The sequence below is a fragment of the Heteronotia binoei genome, chromosome 5 (genome assembly GCF_032191835.1).
Source record: "Heteronotia binoei isolate CCM8104 ecotype False Entrance Well chromosome 5, APGP_CSIRO_Hbin_v1, whole genome shotgun sequence".
Lineage (NCBI taxonomy): Eukaryota > Metazoa > Chordata > Lepidosauria > Squamata > Gekkonidae > Heteronotia > Heteronotia binoei.
Genome location: NC_083227.1, coordinates 113,818,415 through 113,841,188, shown reverse-complemented (window position 1 = coordinate 113,841,188; position 22,774 = coordinate 113,818,415). Strand labels below are relative to the sequence as shown.

The 22,774-nt window shown below is 42.5% G+C and overlaps 1 protein-coding gene across 10 annotated transcripts in view; it reads left to right on the top strand.

Annotated features, from left to right (window-relative positions):
• The window catches only part of NSD1 (nuclear receptor binding SET domain protein 1), an 89,199-nt gene extending 69,312 nt beyond the window's left edge, over positions 1-19,887 (top strand). For all 10 annotated transcript variants that reach the window (XM_060240173.1, XM_060240172.1, XM_060240174.1 and 7 more), the window contains 8 exons: positions 2,385-2,590; positions 4,085-4,197; positions 5,149-5,418; positions 6,413-6,529; positions 6,858-6,999; positions 10,041-10,147; positions 11,320-11,521; positions 12,242-19,887. In XM_060240173.1, coding sequence (XP_060096156.1) covers positions 2,385-2,590; positions 4,085-4,197; positions 5,149-5,418; positions 6,413-6,529; positions 6,858-6,999; positions 10,041-10,147; positions 11,320-11,521; positions 12,242-14,097 — 3,013 coding nt within the window. In that variant the 3' untranslated portion in view covers positions 14,098-19,887. The remainder of the gene's footprint in view (positions 1-2,384; positions 2,591-4,084; positions 4,198-5,148; positions 5,419-6,412; positions 6,530-6,857; positions 7,000-10,040; positions 10,148-11,319; positions 11,522-12,241) is intronic.
• The last annotated feature ends 2,887 nt before the right edge of the window (positions 19,888-22,774 follow it).

Here is a 22,774-nt window from a genome sequence, read left to right as displayed (position 1 = left end):
CCTCTCTCCCGCCCAAGTGGCTGTTGCTAGCCAGCAAAGCTGATTCCGCCAGTAAAAAGCAACCAACCTTAGTTCTGGCAGTTGTTAATAATTTATTTATTTATTTATATCCCGCCCTCCCTGCCGAAGCAGGCACAGGGCGGCTCATATAGCATAACATAATATAAAACACTTCAGCAGTTAAAACAAACATCATAAATCATACATACATATTCTAAATCATTCATTTAAAACCATATACATTAAAACCATCCAAGTTCATTTTGGTGCTAAAATCTTGATGTTACACATCTTTCAGTTTTTTCCATGGTGGCGGTATTCCGTCTACAGTAGATTCCACATTAAGTAAAAGCCAGCTGGAAGAGGGTAGTCTTGCAGGCCCTGGGGAACTGGGGAAGGTTCCGCAAGGCCCGCACCTCTTCTGGTAATTGGTTCCACCAGTGGTAATTGAGAAGGCCCTTTCTCTGGTGACTTTCAGTTTGGCCTCCTTCGGCCCAGGGATTACCAATAGGTTTTGAGAACCAGATCGTAGTACCCTCTGGGGAATATATGGGGAGAGACTGTCCCTAAGGTAGGCAGGTCCTCGGCCATATAGGGCTTTAAAGGTAATAACCAGCACCTTGTAACGAATCCGGTACACTATTGGCAGCCAGGACAGTTTCCACAGCCCCGGCTGTATGTGCTCCCACCTAGAGAGCCCCAATAACAGCCTGGCTGCTGCGTTCTGCACTAGCTGTAGTTTCTGGATTCGGCACAGGGGCAACCCCATGTAGAGGGCATTACAGTAGTCCAACCTCGAGGTGACGGTTGCATGGATCACTGTTGCTAGGTTGCCACACTGCAGGAAGGGGACCAGCTGCCTCGCCCACCTAAGAGGAAAAAAGGTGGATTTAGCAGTGGCTGTTATCTGGGCCTCCATTGACAGAGCAGGCTCCAGCAGCACCCCAAGCTCTTGACCTTGCACACCATTTTCAATGGCGCACCGTTAAATGCTGGTAGGGGGATTTCCCCTCCCAGACCACCCCAACTCAGGCAAAGGACCTCTGTCTTCACTGGATTGAACTTCAACCTACTCAGCCTCAGCCATCCTGGCACAGCTTGCAATGCCAGGTCCAGATTTTCTGGGACACAGTCAGGCCTGCCGTCCATCAGTAGATAGAGTTACTGTGGAAACACACTATTGCCCATCACACATCAGTCGCTATCCCTGGCCTCCCATTGACTGACTGTCCTGTCCCTGTCTTCTGCAGGCCCAGGACTGTTGGAAACACTGCCAAAAGCAGTCTTACCTCAGAGACAGCCACATCTCCAACTCTTCTCTGTGTCCTTACTCTCAACTGTCCCCAGAAATGGCTGCAAAGCTACTGCAGACTCACAAAAGTCCTCCCAGCACACACAGCCTCCAAGGGCCACAGAAATAGCCAGGGAGGCCAAACCCTGCTGGGAGTGTTTTCCCAGAGACATGGCTGCCACCTGGGAATTGCTAGCCAGAGGCTGTTGCTAGGCAACTCAGGCCTCAGGGGAGTAGAATGCCATACAGTCCACCCTCCAAATCAGTTATTTTCTCCAGGATGGGGAGAGAGATCTATTGTCTGGAGTCCAGATGACAGAGATCCGCTCCCCTTCAGGAGGAGAGGGGGAGTGAATGCCTTCACTTGGGTGGGAAGATAGCAAGGGTGGGAGGGCACTTACCCAGAGGCCTTTAGTGATACCTTTCCAGGTTGGTGGGAAATCCCTGGAGATTCTGTGGTGGAGTTTGAGGAGGACATACAAGTTAAGACTTCAGAGTGGGGTCTGCCAGACCCAGGTTCTTGCTGTAGAAGCTGACTGAGTGATTTTGGACCAGTCACACACTTCCAGCCTAACATACCTCACAGGGTTGTTGTTCAGATCAAAGGGGGGGGAGAATGATGTAAGCTGCTTTGGTTCCTCCCTCACTGTGCAGAAAGACTGTGCTTTTCCTATGTAGAGGCTGCAGGAAGGGGTAAGGCGATGGAAAGCTGAAAGATAAAGGTTGCCAACTCCAGGTTAGATTCCTGGGCCTGGAGAGGGTGGGGTTTGAGGAGGGATGGACCTCAGACAAGTACAATGCCATTTCCTCCTGTTGCCAATCTCCAGGTGAGGGATGGAGATCACTCAGAATTACAACTGCTCTCCAGATGGCAGAGATCAGCTCTCCTTGAGGTGGGGGGGGAGTGAATGCCTTCACTTGAGTGGTTGGGAAGACAGCAAGTGTGGGGGGGGGGGCACTCACCCAGAGCCTTCTTCTAGAGCCCATTGTATTTTTCTTCACAACAGGCCTTACTCCTAGTAATAATAATAGTATTAATTCTGGGAAGTACGTGGACTCACTGATTGTTCCTGGCTTTTTTTGTAAATATCAGGTGGTGGCCTGCTGAGATTTGCCATCCTAGGACCATTCCTGTCAACATTCAAAAGATGAAACACGTCATTGGTGAATTTCCTGTGTTGTTTTTTGGATCAAATGATTACCTTTGGACACACCAGGCTCGAGTGTTCCCCTATATGGAAGGAGATGTGAGCAGCAAGGACAAGATGGCAAAAGGAGTAGATGGCATTTACAAGAAAGGTAATGTTTTCTTTTACATATTTTATTTTACATAATTTGTATTCAACCTATCTGCCCTCACAAGGGCCACTAAAGCAGCTAAGTTAAAATATAAATACAAATCATTTTTTAAAACCATCACAACAGGACCAAAGCATTAAAACAAAGCCATAGCTAAAATACATACACAGACATAAGTAATAATCAAACTATTGGGGAGGTAGGTGGGAGGGAATCACTGAAGGAATGACAAAACAAAACAGTATTCACCTGCTGGTGGAAGATGGCATCAGAAGGGGACAGATGAATCTCCCTGGTGCCATAGCTGAGAAAGCCTTCTCCCAGGTTGCCACCTCCCTAAGCTTGGAAGATTGCTAACCCAAAGCAGGTCCTTATAAGATGACCATAGTGGGTGGATAGGTTCATAAGGGAGTTTAGGCAGTCCTTCAGATATGTTGGTCTCAAACCATACAGAGCTTTAAAGGGCAATACTAGCACCTTGACTTGTACTTGGGAACAAATTGGGAGCCAGCATAGATGGACCAAACCTGAGTTTATATGGTCCCTCCAATATACTTAGGGCAGCCCTATACAGAACACTCATGAGCCCTGTGGCACAGAGTGGCAAAGCTGCAGTACTGCAGTCAGAACCCTCTGCTCACGACATGAGTTTGATCCTAGTGGAAGCTGGTTCAGGTAGCCGGCTCCAGGTTGACTCAGCCTTCCATCCTTCCGAGGTCGGTCAAATGAGTACCCAGCTTGCTGGGGGGAAAGTGTAGATGACTGGGGAAGGCAATGGCAAACCACCCCGTAAAAAGTCTGCTGTGAAAACGTTGTGAAAGCAACGTCACCCCAGAGTTGAAAACGACTGGTGGTTGCACAGGGGGCTACCTTTACCTTTATATAGAACACATTGCAGTAATCTGATCTGCTGTTAAGTGCATGGTGACTTAGCTACTGAAGCCAACCATAGGTGTCGTAGGCTGTAGTCCCAAGGAGCTATGATATTGCTTTTAGCAGATTTTTAAAAAACTATTGATACACTTCAGGAATAGCCCTAACTAGAGCTGATCTGTGCAGATGAAAGAGGAAATAATTTTGTCTACTTCCCTCTCCTCCTTGCAGCCCACCAATATGAGTTGCTGTTACTCCTTGTAGATCCTGCAACCCAGGAATAAACTTTCCCAGGGATGTAAGGAACTGCTCAGTGGTGGGGTGAGGGGGGAGGAGATGTACACTCTTTACATGAGAAGATAGTGGTTCCAACAATCTGAATGTTTTCACTGATCTTAGGGTCAAAAATTTTTTAAATAATCCTTTCTAAGTAAAAGTTTCTTTACTGATTTCTGATTTTATATTCACCCCCTGGTATGAATATAAATGGTAATAGAAGCCTACTAGAAAGTAGCTCAATTCAAATATAATAATAAATCAAGAGTAGTACATCTACCAGAAAAGCGTAAACAAATGGCTGCATGTCCGTTTAAATCTTATTTTAACCTTTCCTTAATATAGCTCTGCAGGAAGCAGCTGTAAGATTTGAAGAGTTAAAGGCTCAGAAGGAACTGAGGCAGCTACAGGAAGACAAAAAAAATGATAAGAAGCCTCCTCCTTACAAACACATCAAGGTAAGATAGACCTTGTGACCTGTGTGGACACGAGGCTCCTAGTCTCTCAAGCCTGGCTAAGAGAAACAAGCCATGGGATTGTAAACTTTCCCTTTTGGCCATAGTCATAGCTAAGCGTTTGTGTTGGCATCAGACTTAATCACAACTAATATTAATTGAGGTACACTCTTCATGTGTGCTCTACTTGCTTTTCTGTAATCCGTATCTCACCTTTCCCACCACATCACCGTGTATAAAATCTGTACAGTCTTTTCACTGTGATACTTGTCCCTTTCTAAGGTCATGAACCATGAAAGCAGCTTCCAGTGGTGCCACGGATTCCAAGACTGCATTTTGCAGTGTAGGTTAATTACATTATATTGAACCATGAATACTATGAACCAGTAAAATATACAGCCCTGTTCAGAGGAAGGGATTAATATTTTGTCTTTTGGCTCTATAGAGCTGACAAGTGACCACCCTTGCAAGGGTCTGACTTATGCTTTGAAAGCTATTTCTGTAGATAATAATTGAAGTGAAGGATGCACATATGAGAAGGGCCACAGCTCAGTGGCAGAGCATCTGTTTGGCATGGAGAAGACCCCAAATTGAATTCTTGGCACCTCCAGTTTAAGGAATCATGTAATTGACAATGCAAAAAACCTCTTTTTGAAACCTTGAAGAGCCACTGCCATTCAGAATAGTCAACATTGACCTTGATATGGCAGTGGTATGACCCTAGTAGAAGGCAGCTTCAAGCGTGTTCACTTTCTGTAACAAAGGCACTTGATCAGGTATATATAAAAGTACTATATGGGCCCATTGTTACTTAACTGTCACTAAAATGCACACACATTCTGATGTCCATAGCTTTGAGTTGAGTGTTCTGACAGCTGCTCCAGCCAAGCTTGGTTTTTTAAATGTCACACAGCTAGACTTGTCTATTTACTTGGTGTACATTTGTATTTAAAGATAAACAGGCCTATAGGCAAAGTGCAGATCTTCACTGCAGACCTATCTGAGATACCACGCTGCAACTGCAAGGCAACTGATGAAAACCCCTGTGGCCTAGACTCAGAGTGCATTAATCGCATGTTGCTGTATGAGTGTCATCCAGCGGTATGTCCAGCTGGGGAACGCTGCCAAAACCAGTGTTTCACCAAGAGGCAGTACCCAGAAGTAGAAATCTTCCGCACGCTAGCCCGAGGTTGGGGCTTGCAAGCTAAAAGAGACATTAAAAAGGTATGCTCTGTTTCGCTGTCTTAACTTTTTTTGTATGTTTAGAATCAGCAGACAGCATCCCACAATTTTCATAACTCATTATTTGGCACCTGGAGTGTTGAAGGATGCTATATTGAATTTCAGGAGGGGGGCTAGCAAAAGTAGGATACGTCAGAATTCTCTAAGGGTTGCATTGCCCTCTTACCCCCTAAAAGCCCAGTTTTTCATGACCAGTTTAAAAAAAAAAAAGAAAAAGCCAAAAATATACTGCAGTAGACTATATATGTATCTGAAGAAGTGTGCATGCACACAATAGCTTATACCCAACATAAAAGTTTGTTGGTCTTAAAAGTGCCATTGGACTCAAACTTTTGTTCTGCTGCCTATAGTCAAGTTAGTGCTTTAGACTGTGCTTCTAAGATACACTTAGAAGCTTTTTACTTTCATGAAAAGTCATCCAAGTGATGTGTGTTAATTTTGTCTTTAAGTAACAGAAACAGTCTTCACTGATGGGTAGGGCCCTTGATTCCTAATTCAGCTGCCAAAATGTGACCCAACTCTACAAAAAAAAATTATGGTAATATGATTGGGGTTCTGATAATTGTTTCATTTGCCATTCTGGAAATTGGATAAAGTAGGCTGTATCCTATCACTCCATCTAGGGTAGTGCATTGTGTTTAGTGCAAAGTGCATTCCATCAGTGAAAGGAGTACTTCTTCTGGAGGCTATATTTTGTGCTGATGGAATGTACCACCCTTAGCTGAGTGAAATGGTAGGATAGTACTCTGAATTCTGCCTGGCTCATGTTTCTTATTCTATTGATTCTGTATTTTAAGTTGTTTAAGTGTTGTGTAAAACTGCCTTGGGAGATTTGTTCCAGGATGCAGTATACTTCAGAAAGGGCAGTAGACAAATATTTGTAATCGTTCAGATACCATTTATAGACAGTGTTTGGCTGCTCTCAGCTTAACATTCAAGGCATTTTATTTTTGTTCCACCTTCCCACTGCACGCAGAGTGAATTTGTGAATGAATACGTTGGAGAACTGATAGATGAGGAGGAATGCCGGGCTAGAATCCGCTATGCTCAAGAGCATGATATCACCAATTTTTACATGCTGACTTTGGACAAGGTTTGTAAAACTTTCTTGTTTTCTGTACTTCAAGTAAAATTTGATTGTCTTAATTTCTGGTGTGAACTGTGCTTGATAGAAAGACTTTAAATGTGAATGTTCCATTTTGTGTTGCCCACAGCTAAAAATCAGAATATCAGGTATTCTGATGTATTAGTCTTGTTAACATTAAAATACAGAATATGTTGAATGTGTGTGCGTGCATGTACATATTTTCCTGCAAAGTGAGTGAATCTGTAAGGTACTCTGTATCTGTACTGAGCTGGTTGTAGTTGGAAAAAGATTCTGGCTGTTTTTGTAAAGTCAGAGCTGTGTCCTGTGACTTTAGGATCGGATCATTGATGCTGGACCAAAGGGCAATTATGCTCGATTCATGAACCATTGCTGCCAGCCAAACTGTGAGACTCAGAAGTGGTCAGTGAATGGAGATACCCGGGTTGGCCTTTTTGCCATCACAAACATCAAAGCAGGTTAGTAATTTTGTTATTATTTTTTGTTTGATTTAAAATACCTGTACACTGCCTCTGCACCCAAAGTGCTTGTGGCAGTTCACAGCTTGGTTTCTAGATATTTTAAGATATTTAGGACTGTGTAGCCTGAACTGTTTACTCTTCCTTTTATTGCTGACAAACCCCAACAGAAAAGGATCTGTGCTTGGGATGGATGAAGCATTTAATCCTGTAATATAAATACTACACTGTTGCCCAGAAGCCATGAATGAGACTCTTAAGTTTCCTTTGAAAAAGTTGTGTTTTGGTCTCAGACTTCCTTTGTGTACAAGAAATTTACTCAACCCTTTGTGTAGCTCACGATATGTGATGAGCACACCTGTCTTCACTATGAATACATACATTAGAAGACCATGGCTGACAGCAGCTTTCTTCCATATGTGCTCTCAGCAACATAGACAAACGTGTTCGCCATACTTGTTGAATTGCATGCTAGATGTACAGAATTTCCTACATGTAAATGTAGTGTTTTATGGTAGGCAAGACTGCAAACATACTTTGTTTATCATTGTGGTACCTTTGCAGTCTCACAGAGATTACTGCACATGCACAGGCCTGCTGTGGAGAGATTTTGAAACTCAAAAACTCCAGAGGGTGCTCCTTTCCTCCATACCGCTTTCTGGCTTTTTCCAGGGTAAAACACCCTTAGTTCTCTCTTTCTCCTGCTGTGGAGAGAGGCTCTCGTCTTTGAAGCTCCCTGTGCATAAATTGTGGCCTTTGAGCCTTGTCCTTCCTCTGCTACATTCAGGCATATGGTTTCTGACCCTAGATTTATTAGGCACCAATTTCCATGTAAGGATCAGGTCAGAATTCCAAAATGACCTCCGCTTTCAATGCTACAGTCTCTTTTCTCAATAAACCATCCTAGCATTTGGTCTACCTACACAGCCACTGGAGTGTTCACTGAAGTTGTAGAAGTGGTGGTAGTTTACCTGAAATCTACCCCTACCTACATTGTTGGCTAATCATAGCAGAATCCAAGGTAAAACTGCCATCAGATGTCTAGCTAATTCTGAAGGTCTTAGATGGTCTCAGGATACAAGTCGTCTGTTAAAAATCCAGATTAGAATCTATCCGTAGAGTTTTCTTTGGTAGAAGCAATACTAGATTCCTTCCTGGTGACAGTCTTCCTACTCCTAAACAGAATCCTAGACATTTGTGTAGGAGTATTCCTTTGCAGTTACCTGTGACTCCAAGTGGGTATATTCTTCCAAAGGCTCCTGGGGTTAATGGCCTCTACCACAGTCATAGTGACAACATGCACATATCTTACAACTGTGGTTCCTTATTTGATATCTTTCATCATTCCCAGTCCAGAAAGTTAAATGCCCCAAGACATGTCATACATTCCCTGTCCTAGGGAATTTTTCCTGAACACCTTTCATCAGGGGTTCTGTTTCACCCTGTTATATCAGAAGCCACACTTATCGCAGACACCTCACTCCATCAAGTTGTGGTACTCATGTAGAATCCTTCTCAGTTAGTGGTGTTTGGTCAACTTATGAGAAATCACTCCATCACACCTTAGAAATTAAGGTAATTTACCTGGCATTATCTGCCCTTCAATCTCACGTAATGGGGAATTACATCAGTGTTTTATATAAACAAAGAGGGAGGCTGATCCTCTTCAACCTTGTGCCTTTTGACATCCATGATATGGGAATGTTTAATCCTTCACAGCTCACTGATCCACATAGAAAAAGCAACAGCCGCAGAGAAGGCTTCCTCAGCTATACCACACTAATATGTCACAAATGAGAATGGAATTATCACTTCCTTCTTCTGGTATTCCAAGTGGGGGTCACGCCCAGTGTAGACCTGTTTGCAGTGGACACAAACAAGAAATGTACCTTCTTCAATTCCTGAACAGTTTGGCATCCTCATTCACTGGGATATGCCTTCCAGATCTTATGGGCAGGGGGCACGTACTATGCCTTCCCTCCATTCTCGCTAATCTCACAGGTATTATGCAGATGAGGATAGAAAACACAATGGCCATTAGTAATAGCCCCAAGGCAAGTATGGTTCCCTATGCTACTTGTCACAAGGCAGATACCACCCCCATCACAGCCTTCTACATCAAGACCCCTTCCTGCACCCTAACATACATAGCCTGCATTATACAGTGTGGCTTATTTATTCCTTGACAACAACTTTTCAGAGCCTGTAAAGCCATCTATATGGCATTTGTATTCCGCAAAAAGGAAATGTACCTTGCATTGAGCCAGCCAGAAAGAAATCAACCCAGTGATATATTTCTCAAGTCAATTCTTTGACTACCTCAGTCCAAGGAGAGATGTCATCATCGTCTATCAGAGTATACCTATCAGCCATAGCCTCCTACCACACTCACTTTGCAGGGAAATCAGTTTTTGCCAAAAGGGAATCTGGAGTCTTTGACTGGTGCTGCTAATCAAACTGATGGGCTATTATTTATGGAAACTATATTCTTGGTAGTCATAACATCAACCAGGAGAGTCAGTGAACTCCAGGCACTGTCTCATGACCCCCCCCCCTTTCCTAAAAATGTTCAATTCCAGATGAGTGCTATGGCCATCTGGAATTCCATCCAAAGATAGTGTCAGAATTTCATTTAAATTAAGACATCAAACTTTCAGTGTTCCTGAAGGAAAGGCACTCCTCCACCTCCTTTCCCTGAGAAAGGAGCATGGAGGAGGGAAAAAGGAGCACCTTCTAGAGTTTTTGGGCTTCAAACTCTCAGTGGCAGGCCAGAATGTGCTCAGTAGTGACTGCAGTTACAGGATAGTGCAACCCTGTCTTTTTGGACTATTGGTGCCAGCTGCACTTGAATGTCAGTACATGCACATCTAACATGAGGAGAATTTGAAAGAGGAGAGATAATTCTCAACACTTTCCAAGTATATTTTGTTAGGCAATCTTTTATGCCATTGCTAAGAGCTGAAATTTACACTTAAAGGACTGACATTTACACTTAAAGGACTGACACTCTAGATGGGTCACTGATTTCTTTGATTTACCAGGGACTGAGCTGACTTTCAACTACAACCTGGAATGTTTGGGGAATGGGAAGACAGTTTGCAAATGTGGTGCTCCAAACTGCAGTGGTTTCCTTGGAGTGCGACCAAAGGTATACCAGCCTGTCTCTGGATTCCTTCTGTCTTTGAATTGCATTGGCCTAATTTCTTCCTTAATTCACAGGACTACTGCTCACTGTGAGATGCTGATTAGATTCATTGTGTGATTGGTGCTGGTGCTAAAAGTAACACCTCTGTAAAGCTAAAGCTGCTGCTCTCTCTGCATCATATAAACCAACTGAAAATGCAAATATTGGGTGCGAGGCAGCAATTGTAAAAGAGATCTGTGTTAATACCTTTATTGTGCAAGCCCACTTTCCTGTAGCAAGAGTCAGGGCCAATGTTAAATTTGCAATGTGTCTAGTTCAAAACAAATCTTGATTTGTTAAATCAATAGTTAAACAGTTCTGTAGCATAGAATACCACTATCTTTTGTTTTAAAATGTATTTAGAATATCTATATACACACCTTTCTTCTGAGCATCTCAAGATCCATCTCAAGATCCAAGGTATTACCTTTAAAGCCCTATATGGCCGAGGACCTGCCTACCTAAAGGACCACCTCTCCCCATATGTGCCCCAGAGAGCACTGAGATCCAGCTCTCAGAACTTACTAACAATCCCTGGGCCAAGAGAAGCTAGGTTGAAGGCTACTAGGGAGCAGGCCTTCTCAGTGATAGCCCCTCGTTGGTGGAACGACCTTCCAGAGATGGTGCGAGCCCTGCGGGACCTGAACCAATTCCGCAGGGCTTGCAAAACATTTCTTTTCCAGCTGGCTTTCGAGATAGAACCTGATTAATCCGATGTGTGGACATCTAGCCATCTTGTGGATATTATGATTACAGTATTTTAGCACCGATTTTATGTATTTTATTTATTTTAAATAATCACTATGTAATTGATATATTTAAAATTGTTTATATTGTTTTAGATGAATCATGGGATCCCCATGTCTGTTAGCCGCCCTGAGCCCGCCTTGGCGGGGGAGGGCGGGATATAAAAATAAAGTTGTTTATTATTATTATTATTATTATAAACATAATCACAATAAACTATTTAAGACTAGAGTGCTCACTCTCCCTCAGGAATTATGATGATTATGACTATAGCCATTTCCCCCAAGGCACTTTCTTAGGTCAGCTAACAAATTTTAAGAAAAAAAGATTTGGAGGACAGGGAATTTACTCCCTTTGGAAATAATTCACTGTATTTGTTTTGCTTCTAGAATCAGCCACCTGCTACTGAAGAGAAGTCCAAGAGGTTCAAGAAACGACATGGGAAGCGCAAGTCACAGGCAGAAATCATGAAGGAGCGGGAAGATGAATGTTTCAGCTGTGGGGATGGAGGACAGCTGGTTTCTTGTAAGAGGCCAGGCTGTCCCAAGGTGTACCATGCAGACTGCCTCAACCTGACTAGACGTCCTGCAGGTTAGTAATACATGGCACAACTGTTCATTCAGACAACAGTTGGACTGTTGGCACTGCTGCTGAGAGTGATAACTAAGTGCAATAGCTGGAAAGCAGGCAGCACCTCTTGGAGTGTATATATGGTGAAGACAAAGGACTAAGTAAGAAGATGCTCCTCTAGTTTATCTGGTTTTGGTTGAACATTCCTTCAGATTTGCCCCTCTTTGGCCTTTTCTTGATATTTTGTGCTCATTGCTTATGAGTGAAAATTGCTTCAGATATATTCCCCTCTTTTCACAGACTGAATAATGAGAAAGGTACGGGATGAAAAATAGGGCTCTGTTTTACAGGATAATAGTTGCTGTATGTTCAGTCCCCTTCCTAGCTTTGGTCTTCATTCTAATTCATAGGACAGTATGAATTGCAGACAAAATAAAGTATATTTGACCATTGCAAGGTTAAAAATTAATTGAGTGGGTGATTACCTTGAAGCAAAACTAGGTCAAAACACAGTGTTTAGAGTGGAATAAAACTGAAGTAAATGCCAAATTACATTCTTGCCTTTTCCCTAAATATGATATAATTTTATATTGGCAGTTGGAAGCTGGTAAACTGGAGTCAGCTAATATTCCCTACATAGACTCCATAAGGCAGAGCATTTCCACTTGTAGACTTCAGGGACTTGATTTGCTAATGTGACCTACCCCCCATTCAGTTGTGCCTGTTCTTCCTTTATTGCAGGGAAATGGGAGTGTCCTTGGCATCAGTGTGATGTATGTAACAAAGAAGCAGCTTCTTTTTGTGAGATGTGCCCCAAATCCTTCTGCAAACAGCATCGAGAAGGCATGCTATTCATCTCTAAATTGGATGGACGCCTGTCATGTACAGAACATGATCCTTGTGGCCCTAACCCTCTAGAACCAGGAGAGATTCGTGAGTATGCGCCTTCCGCAGAATCAGCAGCTGGCTGCAAAAACACTGAGTCATCAGACCAGCAGCCTTCTGCTACCAACCCCAAATCTCAGCCATCAGAGAAGCTACCTCTGACTGTGGCCCTGAGGCTGCAGCCCTCAGATAAACCACCTTCCTCTTCATTGGCTCTGAGATTAAAATCCTCAGAAAAGCCACCTTCCTCGGTTGCACTGAAGCTACAGCCCTCAGATAAAGCACCTTCCACAGTGGCACTGAGGCTACAACCATCAGACAAACTATCCTCCACCTTAGCCCTGAGTTTAAAACCTTCAGACAAATTGCCCTCTACCTTGGCTCTGAGGTTAAAGCCCTCAGACAAATTATCCTCTGCCCTTGCCCTTAGATTACAATCATCTGACAAGCCACTCTCTGCTGTGGCTCTTAGGCTACATCCCTCAGAAATATCACCCTCTGCTGTAGCTCTGAGGCTACAGCCCTCTGAAAAACTAGCCTCCACTATAACCCAGAAGTTGCAACCCTCAGAAAAGCTATCCTCCACTGTAGTTCATGAGTTACAGCCCTCAAACAAGCAGCCCACCACAGAGGCATCAGGAACACAGGACAAGAAGCCTGCTGTAGAAGCGTCAGGATCTGAGACGTCAGACAGAATTCCTGCTTCAGAGACGCTAGAGCCTGAGATGCCAGATAGGTCACCTTCTGCAGACACAACTGGGACCCAGATGTTAAACAAGCCATCTGCCACAAAGACACCAAAGCTCCAGGTGTCGGACAGCCTTTCAGAGCCTGAATCTCTGAAATCTCAGCCATTGGAAGGGGCCACTTCTGTAGGTCCCCTGCCTCAACCATCAGGCAAGTCTGTCACTCCTGTGAGCCTGAGATCTCAGTCAGCAGTCAGGCCAGCCACTCCTATAGCCCTGAGGTCTAAACCATCAGAAAAACCTATGGGATCATGGTCTCAGATGCCCAACAGGCTTTCTACCCCAGTGGATACTCGGTCTGTGCCATCAGACAAGCCTTCTACCACCACAGGGCTGAGACCTCAGCTGTCAGATAGGCTTCCCACCCCATTAAGTCCAAGGCCTTTGCTGTCAGAGAAAGCACTGAGGCCTGTTGACCAGAATGCTCAACCAAAAGAAAAAAACTCTGTGAGCATGGAGCAGAATCCTCAACCAAAAGAACAGACATCTGTATCTGATGAGCAATCCCGTAGGCCTACAGGGAAACTTTCAACATATGCGGGACAAACAACCTGCCCCGTAGAGAACTTGCAAATACGTGAGCAGACCTCTTGGCTCAGTGCAAAAGGACTGTCATCTACAGAACAATCACTTTGGACAGCTGAGAAACTGCAGGCTCCAGAGCCCAGTCTTTGTCCAAGCCAGGAAGTGGCCCCTGCAGCTCCCACGGAGCAGACATTTTGGCCAACAGAAAGACTGTGTGCATTTGAGCAGCCTCCTTGGCCTGCAAAAGAAGCTCCACTTCCTTCTGGGCAAACTTCATGGCTGACCAGAAACATTCAGACATTGGAGCAGATCTCTTGGTTGTCTGGGAAAGCACAAACACCTGTGGGGCAGGACATTTTGCCTTTGTCTGAACAAAATTCGGTGCTAGTACTGAACCAGGACTCTCCTGGCCATGAACCTACTGAGTCTAAACCTAAATGAAGCCAGTTTATGAGACCAGACGGGTCACCATTATTGGGTTGTTGTTTTTTTAATTGTCTAGGGAAGGGTATTTTGTTTTTTTTGGTTTTTTAAATTTTACTTCCCCAGACCCTTAACTTTCAACACATCCACCTACCCAATTAAGATCTTTACTGATACACTTATCTAAGTCTGAGTGATGCCCAGCCAAGGAGCAAGAATGTAGATGGTCTGTTCCTCCTTCGTTTTGCAAACAATAAAGCTGAAATAATGAATTCCACTGTGGATAGAATTTCTAATGCCATTGAAATAATCGAATTACTAGTCTTGCATGTCTGAGGGCGGGATATAAATCCAATATCTTCATCTTCTTGAGTGACAGGCCTGCACTTGAAAATGCATTTCCTAAATATTTGTAAGCAGTTTGTAATTTCCTTCCATCTGTTCTTGCTAGATGCAAGTCAGCAATTCTGCACTGCCACGTCACATTTCCAAAACAATTAAGGGGTCACTGCAGTTATAGGTCAGATGAAGGGAAGAGACTTTATACTTTCTCTACTTCTCTTTCCTCCCAGTTGTTTTAGGGGTGTTTGCTTGAAAATATGCTGCCAGTGCAAAACTTGTCAAAGTGCAGGTGCTTTTCTTGAAAGGGAAAATAAAAAAGCTTGATGTTACTTGAAGTTACTTGAGAAGCCCAAGTCTGCTAGGCAGGACAATTCCCTGCACCGTGGCTGACTGAACCTACAAATGGAAGTGGGAATAAATTAAAAAATGTCATCAATCAGTATTCTTATTTTTGGGAGTTTAACCCTTTGGTGCAGTCAGAGCTGCCACTTCACCAGAAATTTGACCGCTGAGGGCCACAGCAAAAGTATGCTGCAGAAATTAGTAAGTCTCTCTTCTGGATTTTGCAATGTGTCATTGCTATTTTCTAGTTTTTTTCTCTCCCCAAATCCATTCTCTTTGTATCAGCAACTGTTTGTCAGTGAAGTTGAATGAAATGAATCATCTCACCCTTCTCCATTGCAAACATGTACTTAAGAGTTCTGTTTGCATTGCATGCTATAGTCCTGGCAGCTTTGGTGTATTGCTGTTGCTAAAGTATAACTTAATTCAGAAGATAAGACAGAACTGATTGCCTGTTTTGGGGGGGAGGGAAATGACCTATATGGAATTTTTTAAAAACTCTTATCCAGCTTAGCCTTTGGCTTAATGCATCTCTCATGTTACCAAAAATACTGAAAGAAGACTTGAATTAACTGGGCTACACTGAAGAGTCTCTGCATGCCAGAAACAGAGATCCTCCTAAGACTATAGTTCTCACACTGGAACACAAGGGCTCCAGCATCTGGCTGAGATCTCTGTTCTTTTCTCCTTATTTTTCATTCAAGGCAGCCTTTTATGCCTGGTCAATTGCCAGGCTGGTATTCTGTGTAAATCTGGTTGTGTTACCCAACCAGACAGCTATGTTCCCTGAAGACAGAAGAGTGGCTTGCTATGGTATTGATCAGGTATTACTGTGGAATTATACCTGGGGAATCAGAAAAATTATTATTTGGGGCTGAATATGACCATTTTTGCTATTCTTGAATGTAGGAGAGCAGTCAGGCCCATCATGCAGGTACCTCTCATACTGATTTCAGCTCAATCCTAACCAAAAAATAGCTCTATTCCTGCATAGCCACTGTCACTCTACTTGCTTGGCAGTTGGAGTCTGACCATGTGTCATGCTCCGGCTTCAGATAGCAAACTTGGCCCACTCCCATTTGACCTCCCTAGTTTTTCAAGCTTTTGCTCAGAGTAGAAGTCCTAATTGTATCCTAACCCACATCCTCTCACATGGGAACAGATAAAGCAGGGTAATTCAGGTCTGATAGGCATTTGCCAGAATTAGTTTATGCTTTCCAGGGTGCTGGGCAATGGAAAACATTCCCTCTGCTATTGTGCATCTTATCCTTTTCTCTGCATCATTTCATCTTTTCTGAGTACGACTGGTAACTTTGCAAGGCGTTACGTGGAATCTTAGTGCTTCAAGCTAGTTCTCCATGAAGAACTACAGGCCAAGCACAGCTGAAACTAAGGAAATGCAAATGCCTTTGTTTCTGCATGACTCCTATACGGAGGAAAACAGGACAGCTCTTCAGAATGAATAAGACAGAAACAAGAAACCAAGGGCATTTTACTAAAGCTTTTCTTAAGCAATGAAAAGATCACTTTCTTTGCAAGCCAACTGAATCATGAGGCTCAGTATATTTAATATTTCTCTTGTGTGGAAAAAAAAGCTCTAAAATTTTACATATCTAGACTTTCCCGTGAGCTGGACCGTCATGTAGATTGTGTGTTTAGGGCTTCCTTTGTGCCAGCCCCTCCCCTCTCCCCAGCCAACTGTTCCTGTAACAAGAAAATACCTGCACTGCTTTGTCCAACTCTGTTCTTGCAATGTCATGTGTTTTGACTAGCTATTTGTTTCATGGGGAAAAATAAACTGTGAATATTTTTGGTGGAGGCTATTTTAAATCTTTAAAGCAGAGCAAATTTCTCTATGAATGAATTCTCCTAAGTGCAGGTTCCAGGGAACAAGTGGTGTGATAACGGTAGCAAAGGTGGTCCATACAGCAGTAACACATAATTGAGTTTGTGGCTTGAAATTATCATTTAAATTAGGTTGGATTTTTTTTTTTTTTTTGCATTTCAAACGGATTGCTGGACATCTCCCTTCATCCTTTCCTTCTCCCTCAAGAGCTTCTCTGTACAGATTCATTTTTACAGCCTACTCGTTCCCTGATCAGTACATTTCTTGGAAACAAGAAGCTGCCAAATTAAGCATCTGCAGTAGAAACTGTGTCATAGAAATGTACATGGGAGAATATGCAGTGCATGCTTATAGTACTACATTATCCACTACAGAGAGCACCATTCCAAGTACAGTGTCTGATTAAGCTAAATGAAGAAATCACAAGGCCAAGCTTAGAGAAGCATTCCTACAGAAACCAGAATTGGCACCAACTCTCTGAATGCAAGGCAGACGTAAATACTTCCTCTCTGGAATGGGAAAAATTGCTTACTCACGTAAGGCAGAACAGTCTATCAGGACAAACATCAACCAAGCAGAGACTGAGCACTGTAGCATTCTGAGAAACCCTGAATGTGAAAGACTGTCCAAAAGGACACAGGGTAAAAGAGTAATGTGATTATCTATTTGTGTAGATCATCATGCTTGGTATGACATGGAACATATCCCTGTCATTTTGTCCTTTCCTAGCCTGGATCAGCTGCTGTTGCTTCAAACTGGGCTGCCAGCTATTCTACTGTTGCTTGTGCAGTACTTTGCTAGACCACAGTAACAAGCACCTGGTGTTTAAGCTGTCAATCTTCCGCCTTGATTTCATATTCCATGGGGAAAACTGGGTCCTCAGCTGCTGAGATCTAATTAGAAAGAGCTTTACACATTTCCCAGCCTCTGTCAATATAGGCCAGATTCTTTTGTTTGGTGATGTATGGATCATTCAAATAAGCAGAATTGCAAATGTTTATTTCATACCTTAGACTAGGGAGACTATAGTCGCTCAGCCCCTCCCAGGCTCATCCAGTTATTTCCCAACTTTTTTTTTTGTATCCTTAAGGACTATGATGTTTGCAAAGAAAAAGGTGAAACTTGAGGTACTCAAGATGCCAATTGCTATATACTTGTGCATAATATACAGAATTGCATAATATACAGAATGCAACCAGGTTAATGGGAGAAATTATTTATAATGGAGCAATTTCTCTCCCCCCCAAAAAATATAAAAACATGTAGCAGTAATCCAAAGCAATATTACAAATATGTTAATTACTGCATCTCTGTGAGAAACAGAACAAGCCAGAATCTGTATAAAACTGACTTGAAAGTGAAGCAAACAAACTAGTCTTTCCAGACTTGCATTCTTATTGGCCTCCTGAGAATGTGGAATTGTTGTCCAGTTTCTTTAATCACCATCCTTCCTACAGTAGATGTACACTGAAGTCACAATTCTTGTGCGGGGCTACAAGGTTCTATATTGTCTTTTGATAGAAAAACATGCATGTCAGTCATCGAACAATAACTGCAGATTCCTCTGAAAGGCACAAATTCTTTAGTTGTTTCTTGACGTTTGTATTATTTAGGGGAAAGCAGCACTTTGATTGGAAAGTCTGTAGTTGCTTATCTTGATCTTGGAATATTTGCATCATTGCTGGAAAGAGATTAGCAGCTCCACATTATAAAACTAAATTCTGTTCTCACATTGCCCCCTGTGACTTCAGCCTTAATACTGCAAATTCCCTTCCTTTCTCCAGTGCTATGCTATGGCCTGATGCATGTTAACAAAAGCCAGGCAGGCTAGATATGTAGGAAAATGTGGTTCAGCTTTGAAAGATCTGGCGATCCCAGTGCTAAAAGTAACTGCAGTGGCCTTTGATTGTCTGGAAAGCATTGCTGTCGTTATTATTCTGTGGATGCTAAGCGTGCTACAGTGTATATGCTTTGAGATGTATAGTTTGTAGAGGAGGACTGGACTTTTCATTTGAAAGTGGAAATTTGGAATAGGCATTTAAACATTCCGCACATTTTTGTGCTGAAATAGATAAGGACTTTCTCCCAAAATCTGTATAGCTTCTTTCAGGCCTATATGATACCACAACTTTGTCACCAACCTGTTGCCTATGAGGGGGCCAGTAATGTGCAAAGTATATTCTAGTGTTTTAACAAGGGTTGCATCTACAGGTACCTAGGATAGCTTCATTCTGAGAGCAAGAGATTTCAGAGTACATTTCACAAAAAGTGATGAAATAGAAAAATAATAATGGCCACATTTTTTCCCTTTTGACTTCTAAGTTCCCAATTTTCAGGAAAGCAGGGTCAATGTATATATGACACCTACTTCCCATTGTTCTGATTCTCGGTATTGGTGCAGCAGGTTTTTTTTTTAAGTGTGCTTTTGCTCACTCATGCACATGTATAGGTATACATTCTTTTACAGCTTTGATTATTTAACAAAACTGTCCATGATAAAACATTTATATAGGTCTCCTTTGTATTTTCCATATGGCAAATGCCATACAGCAGGTGGAGCAAGGAGAGAAAAGAGTTCATGCATCTCTGATATTGCTTGGTCCAAGAATGATGTCTGCTGCAAACAGAGAGATGGTCCCTGAGACAGCTAGAAATGGAAAAGGGTTAAAAATAGTAGGTTCTCCCCACTCCTTTAAAATAAAATGAAAGAAAAGAAAAGAAAACAAAGAGACCAGGCTGGGAAATGAGCATTAAGCAGTGCTGACATGAATGAGTGGAGGAAGATTGTTTTTCCAAGCGATTTTGTGTTGCTTCATCCTTCTCAGGCATGCTTGTTGCTGATTCTGGAAAGCACCTCAGTGGGAGTTGTGGCTGAGCAGGGCTGTTTCAAGAGGAGGACTGAACTCCTGTTCTGCAGTGACTCTCCAGAGTTTAATCTTTATGTTTCTGCATGGATAATGAGAGGGAAGTCAACGGAGCATATGCTGGTGTTAGTGACAGCCAAGCTTAATGTATGTATTCAAAACTACCCAATTCTCATCTGTGTAATCTACAAAAGGATTAAAGAGCTGGCAAGGGAAATGTTTATAGTGTCTGTATTAAGAGAAGGAGTATTGGATCATTACTTTCATTTTGGTCTCCTTATAGCCAGTTGACTGTATGTGAAACTTACTATAATGGAAAACGTTGCCCTACCCAGGTGTTCCCGGAATATGTACTGTAATTCTTTGTATATAAAAGAAAGCAATTACTGTAAAGTAAAGTTTAACTTTACTCTTGATGGTTGTATGTTGTCTCATTGAGCTTGAGCAGGGCAGATTGTGACCAGGGGAAACTACAAGTGAATAGACAGATGGTGCCAAAAAAGCACAAGCCATTAATTCAGTGTTACTCACAGGTCGTGGGCAGGGTAGGGGGTGGTGTGGAAGTTCTATTTCACTTTCTTTGCATCAAGGCAAATCCACAGCCAGATATCATAAACAGTTTGGAATAACATTAGTTTCAACCAGAACTTCAGGGTTGCACTCACCTCCTTAGCAGCTATTTCTGAAAATTAATTTAAGCCTTATATTCTCAGTTAAGAAAACCTCCTTTACTGTAAAAATTAGGTCCCTACATCTTACTTTAGGTACAGTTGTTTAAAACAGGTACTTCACCAGTACATGAATATTGTTTTTCACCTTAATAGGTGTTAATGTAATGTGCAGTCTGCAATTTGGATATATCTACACAAAACAGTTTAACAATCATTTTCTCAGGGGACCCTGAAATCTGTAGTTCTGTGATAACTATTTCCCAAGTACATCTGGACACTACTTCCAGGAACACGAGAACAATGATACAGTGGTGGAAAGTGCCATCAAGTTACGGCCAACTAGTGGTGACCCCATAGGGCTTTCAAGGCAAAAGACATTCAGAAGCAGTCTTCCCACCCAAATACTGACCAGGCCCGACTGTGCTTACCTTCCGAGATCTGATGAAACTGGGCTAACCTGGCCCATCCAGGAGGACAATGATGTATTTTGCCCTGAAAGCCCTATGAGGTCACCACTAGTTTGCTGTGACTTGATGGCACTTTCCACCACTGTCATTGTTCTCATGTTCCTGGAAGTACTGTGTCCAGATGTACTTGGGAAATAGTAATGGCTGCTACACAAAAGTTTGGCTGATCTGGTTAGCTGATGGTACACAGATAATGAAGCACTTTCCTGTGTCTGCTGCTCTCTGGAGGTATTTTTATTTTAAAACACAAAGGGTTGAAGTTGCCTCTGTGCTTTCGTAGCCTCTTTTACCATGCAAAACTGGGAAGGGTACATACCACTGGTGTTTAATGTCTTGGGGTCTTTAATTAGGATTGCATTCCCACATTCCTGAATATTGCACTGTCAATGTGCTATGGAGATGATTGGGAACCATATCATCTTGTGACGACATGCAAATACACTTGTGAATTGTTATTGTGTCACAGTATAATATCCCAAGTATCAAACTTGAATTGCAAGAAGCTTTCCATTGAGACTTCTCCACTATAAACATCAGTATATTAAGATGAAGCACAGGAAACTTCTATGGTTCCTGAAGTCTGTGATGCAAAAGGCTATGGGGAAAGCACAGTATGGAGGGTTGCACCAGAAGAAGGAAAAGGTTAAAAAATGTAAGCCCTTATACACTGAAGTCCATGTTATTTTTATCAAGCCACCTGTTAAAGAGCAGCTATTAAATCAAAGGTACAGAGTATCTGTTAATGCAAGAGGAAGTGAAGCTAGGAAATAATAGCTTTATTGTTCTTTGTAAGGACCATAGCAGCTTGTGCAGAAATGAAATTAGCAGCATCCCACCAATATTTTTGTTTACAAAATACATATACTGCTTTTCAGCTTCTGTTCATAAAGCAGCATATAAAATATATTTTATATAGTTTCATAAAACCAACTTGAATTTCTTTGATCACTTGGAGAATTTCCAAGGACTGCTATGGCCTTGGTCCATAAAAGCCTCATTAAGCTGGCATTTTGAGATAGGATGAAGGAAAACTAGTTTTAGTTCCATGTGAAGTTGGGCCAGTCCACTTGTCACTTCTGACAAAAGGCTAGGAAGAGGAGCCCCAGCCTTTCCTTTCAAAAATAGGCTGTCAGATACGACATGAAGTAACGGATGCACAGCTGCACCCTGTTCAGGATGACTGGAGAAACTGCCAGGCTCACACATTTCCTATGAGAGAGAATGAGAAAGTGGAGCTTGAAAATTCTGTTTCCCAGTCTGTAGTTCCATGCTATTAGGCAACTTACTGAATGCACAGTATCTTTCCAATTTCAATAGTAACAAAATTCCTAGAGGGAACATGAGAATTTAGAGGGGGTCAGATTTCTTTCTGTTTCACAGCATTCCATTATTTTGTTTTGATTTGGGATTTTAGGTAGAGCAAAACGGCTGAGGTGAGGGTGTCTGGGAGACCAACTTTTGATTTTATTGTAAACCAGTTCACACACATTGTTGAAGATGTGGGACATAAATGTCGTACTGAAACTTTCCATAGGAAGAGTATTCATATTTTGGCATTACAGAGAAGCATCAGTTCAGTAAATCAGAGAGAGCACTGTAGCCTCACCTAGAAAAGGTAAGCATCAGAGGTAACCCTCTGCAAGCATCAGTCATTTCCGACTCTGGGGTGATATCACATCACGATGTTTTCATGGCAGACTTTTTTAACGGGGTGGTTTGCCATCGCCTTCCCCAGTCATCTATACTTTTCCCCCAGCAAGCCAGGTACTAATTTTACCGACCTTGGAAGGATGAAAGGCTGAGTCAACCTTGAGCTGGCTACCTGAACCCAGTTTCCACCGGGATCAAACTCAGGTTGTGAGCAGAGCTTAGACTGCAGCTTACCACTCTGCGCCATGGGGCTCTTGCAATCTTACTAGTAATAAACATGACATAACTGCATATGCAAACCACCAGCTCCAACAAAATACTTTCAGAATTTTGCACCAATTGGGCCTGTAATCATCCACAAAAGTTAGAATCATAGTTGGAAGGGACCTCCAGGGTCATCTAGTCCAATCCCCTGCATGATGCAGGAAACTCACAAATACTGCCCCCTAAATTCACAGGATCCTCATTGCTGTCAGATGGCCATCTAGCCTCTGTTTAAAAACCTCCAAGGAA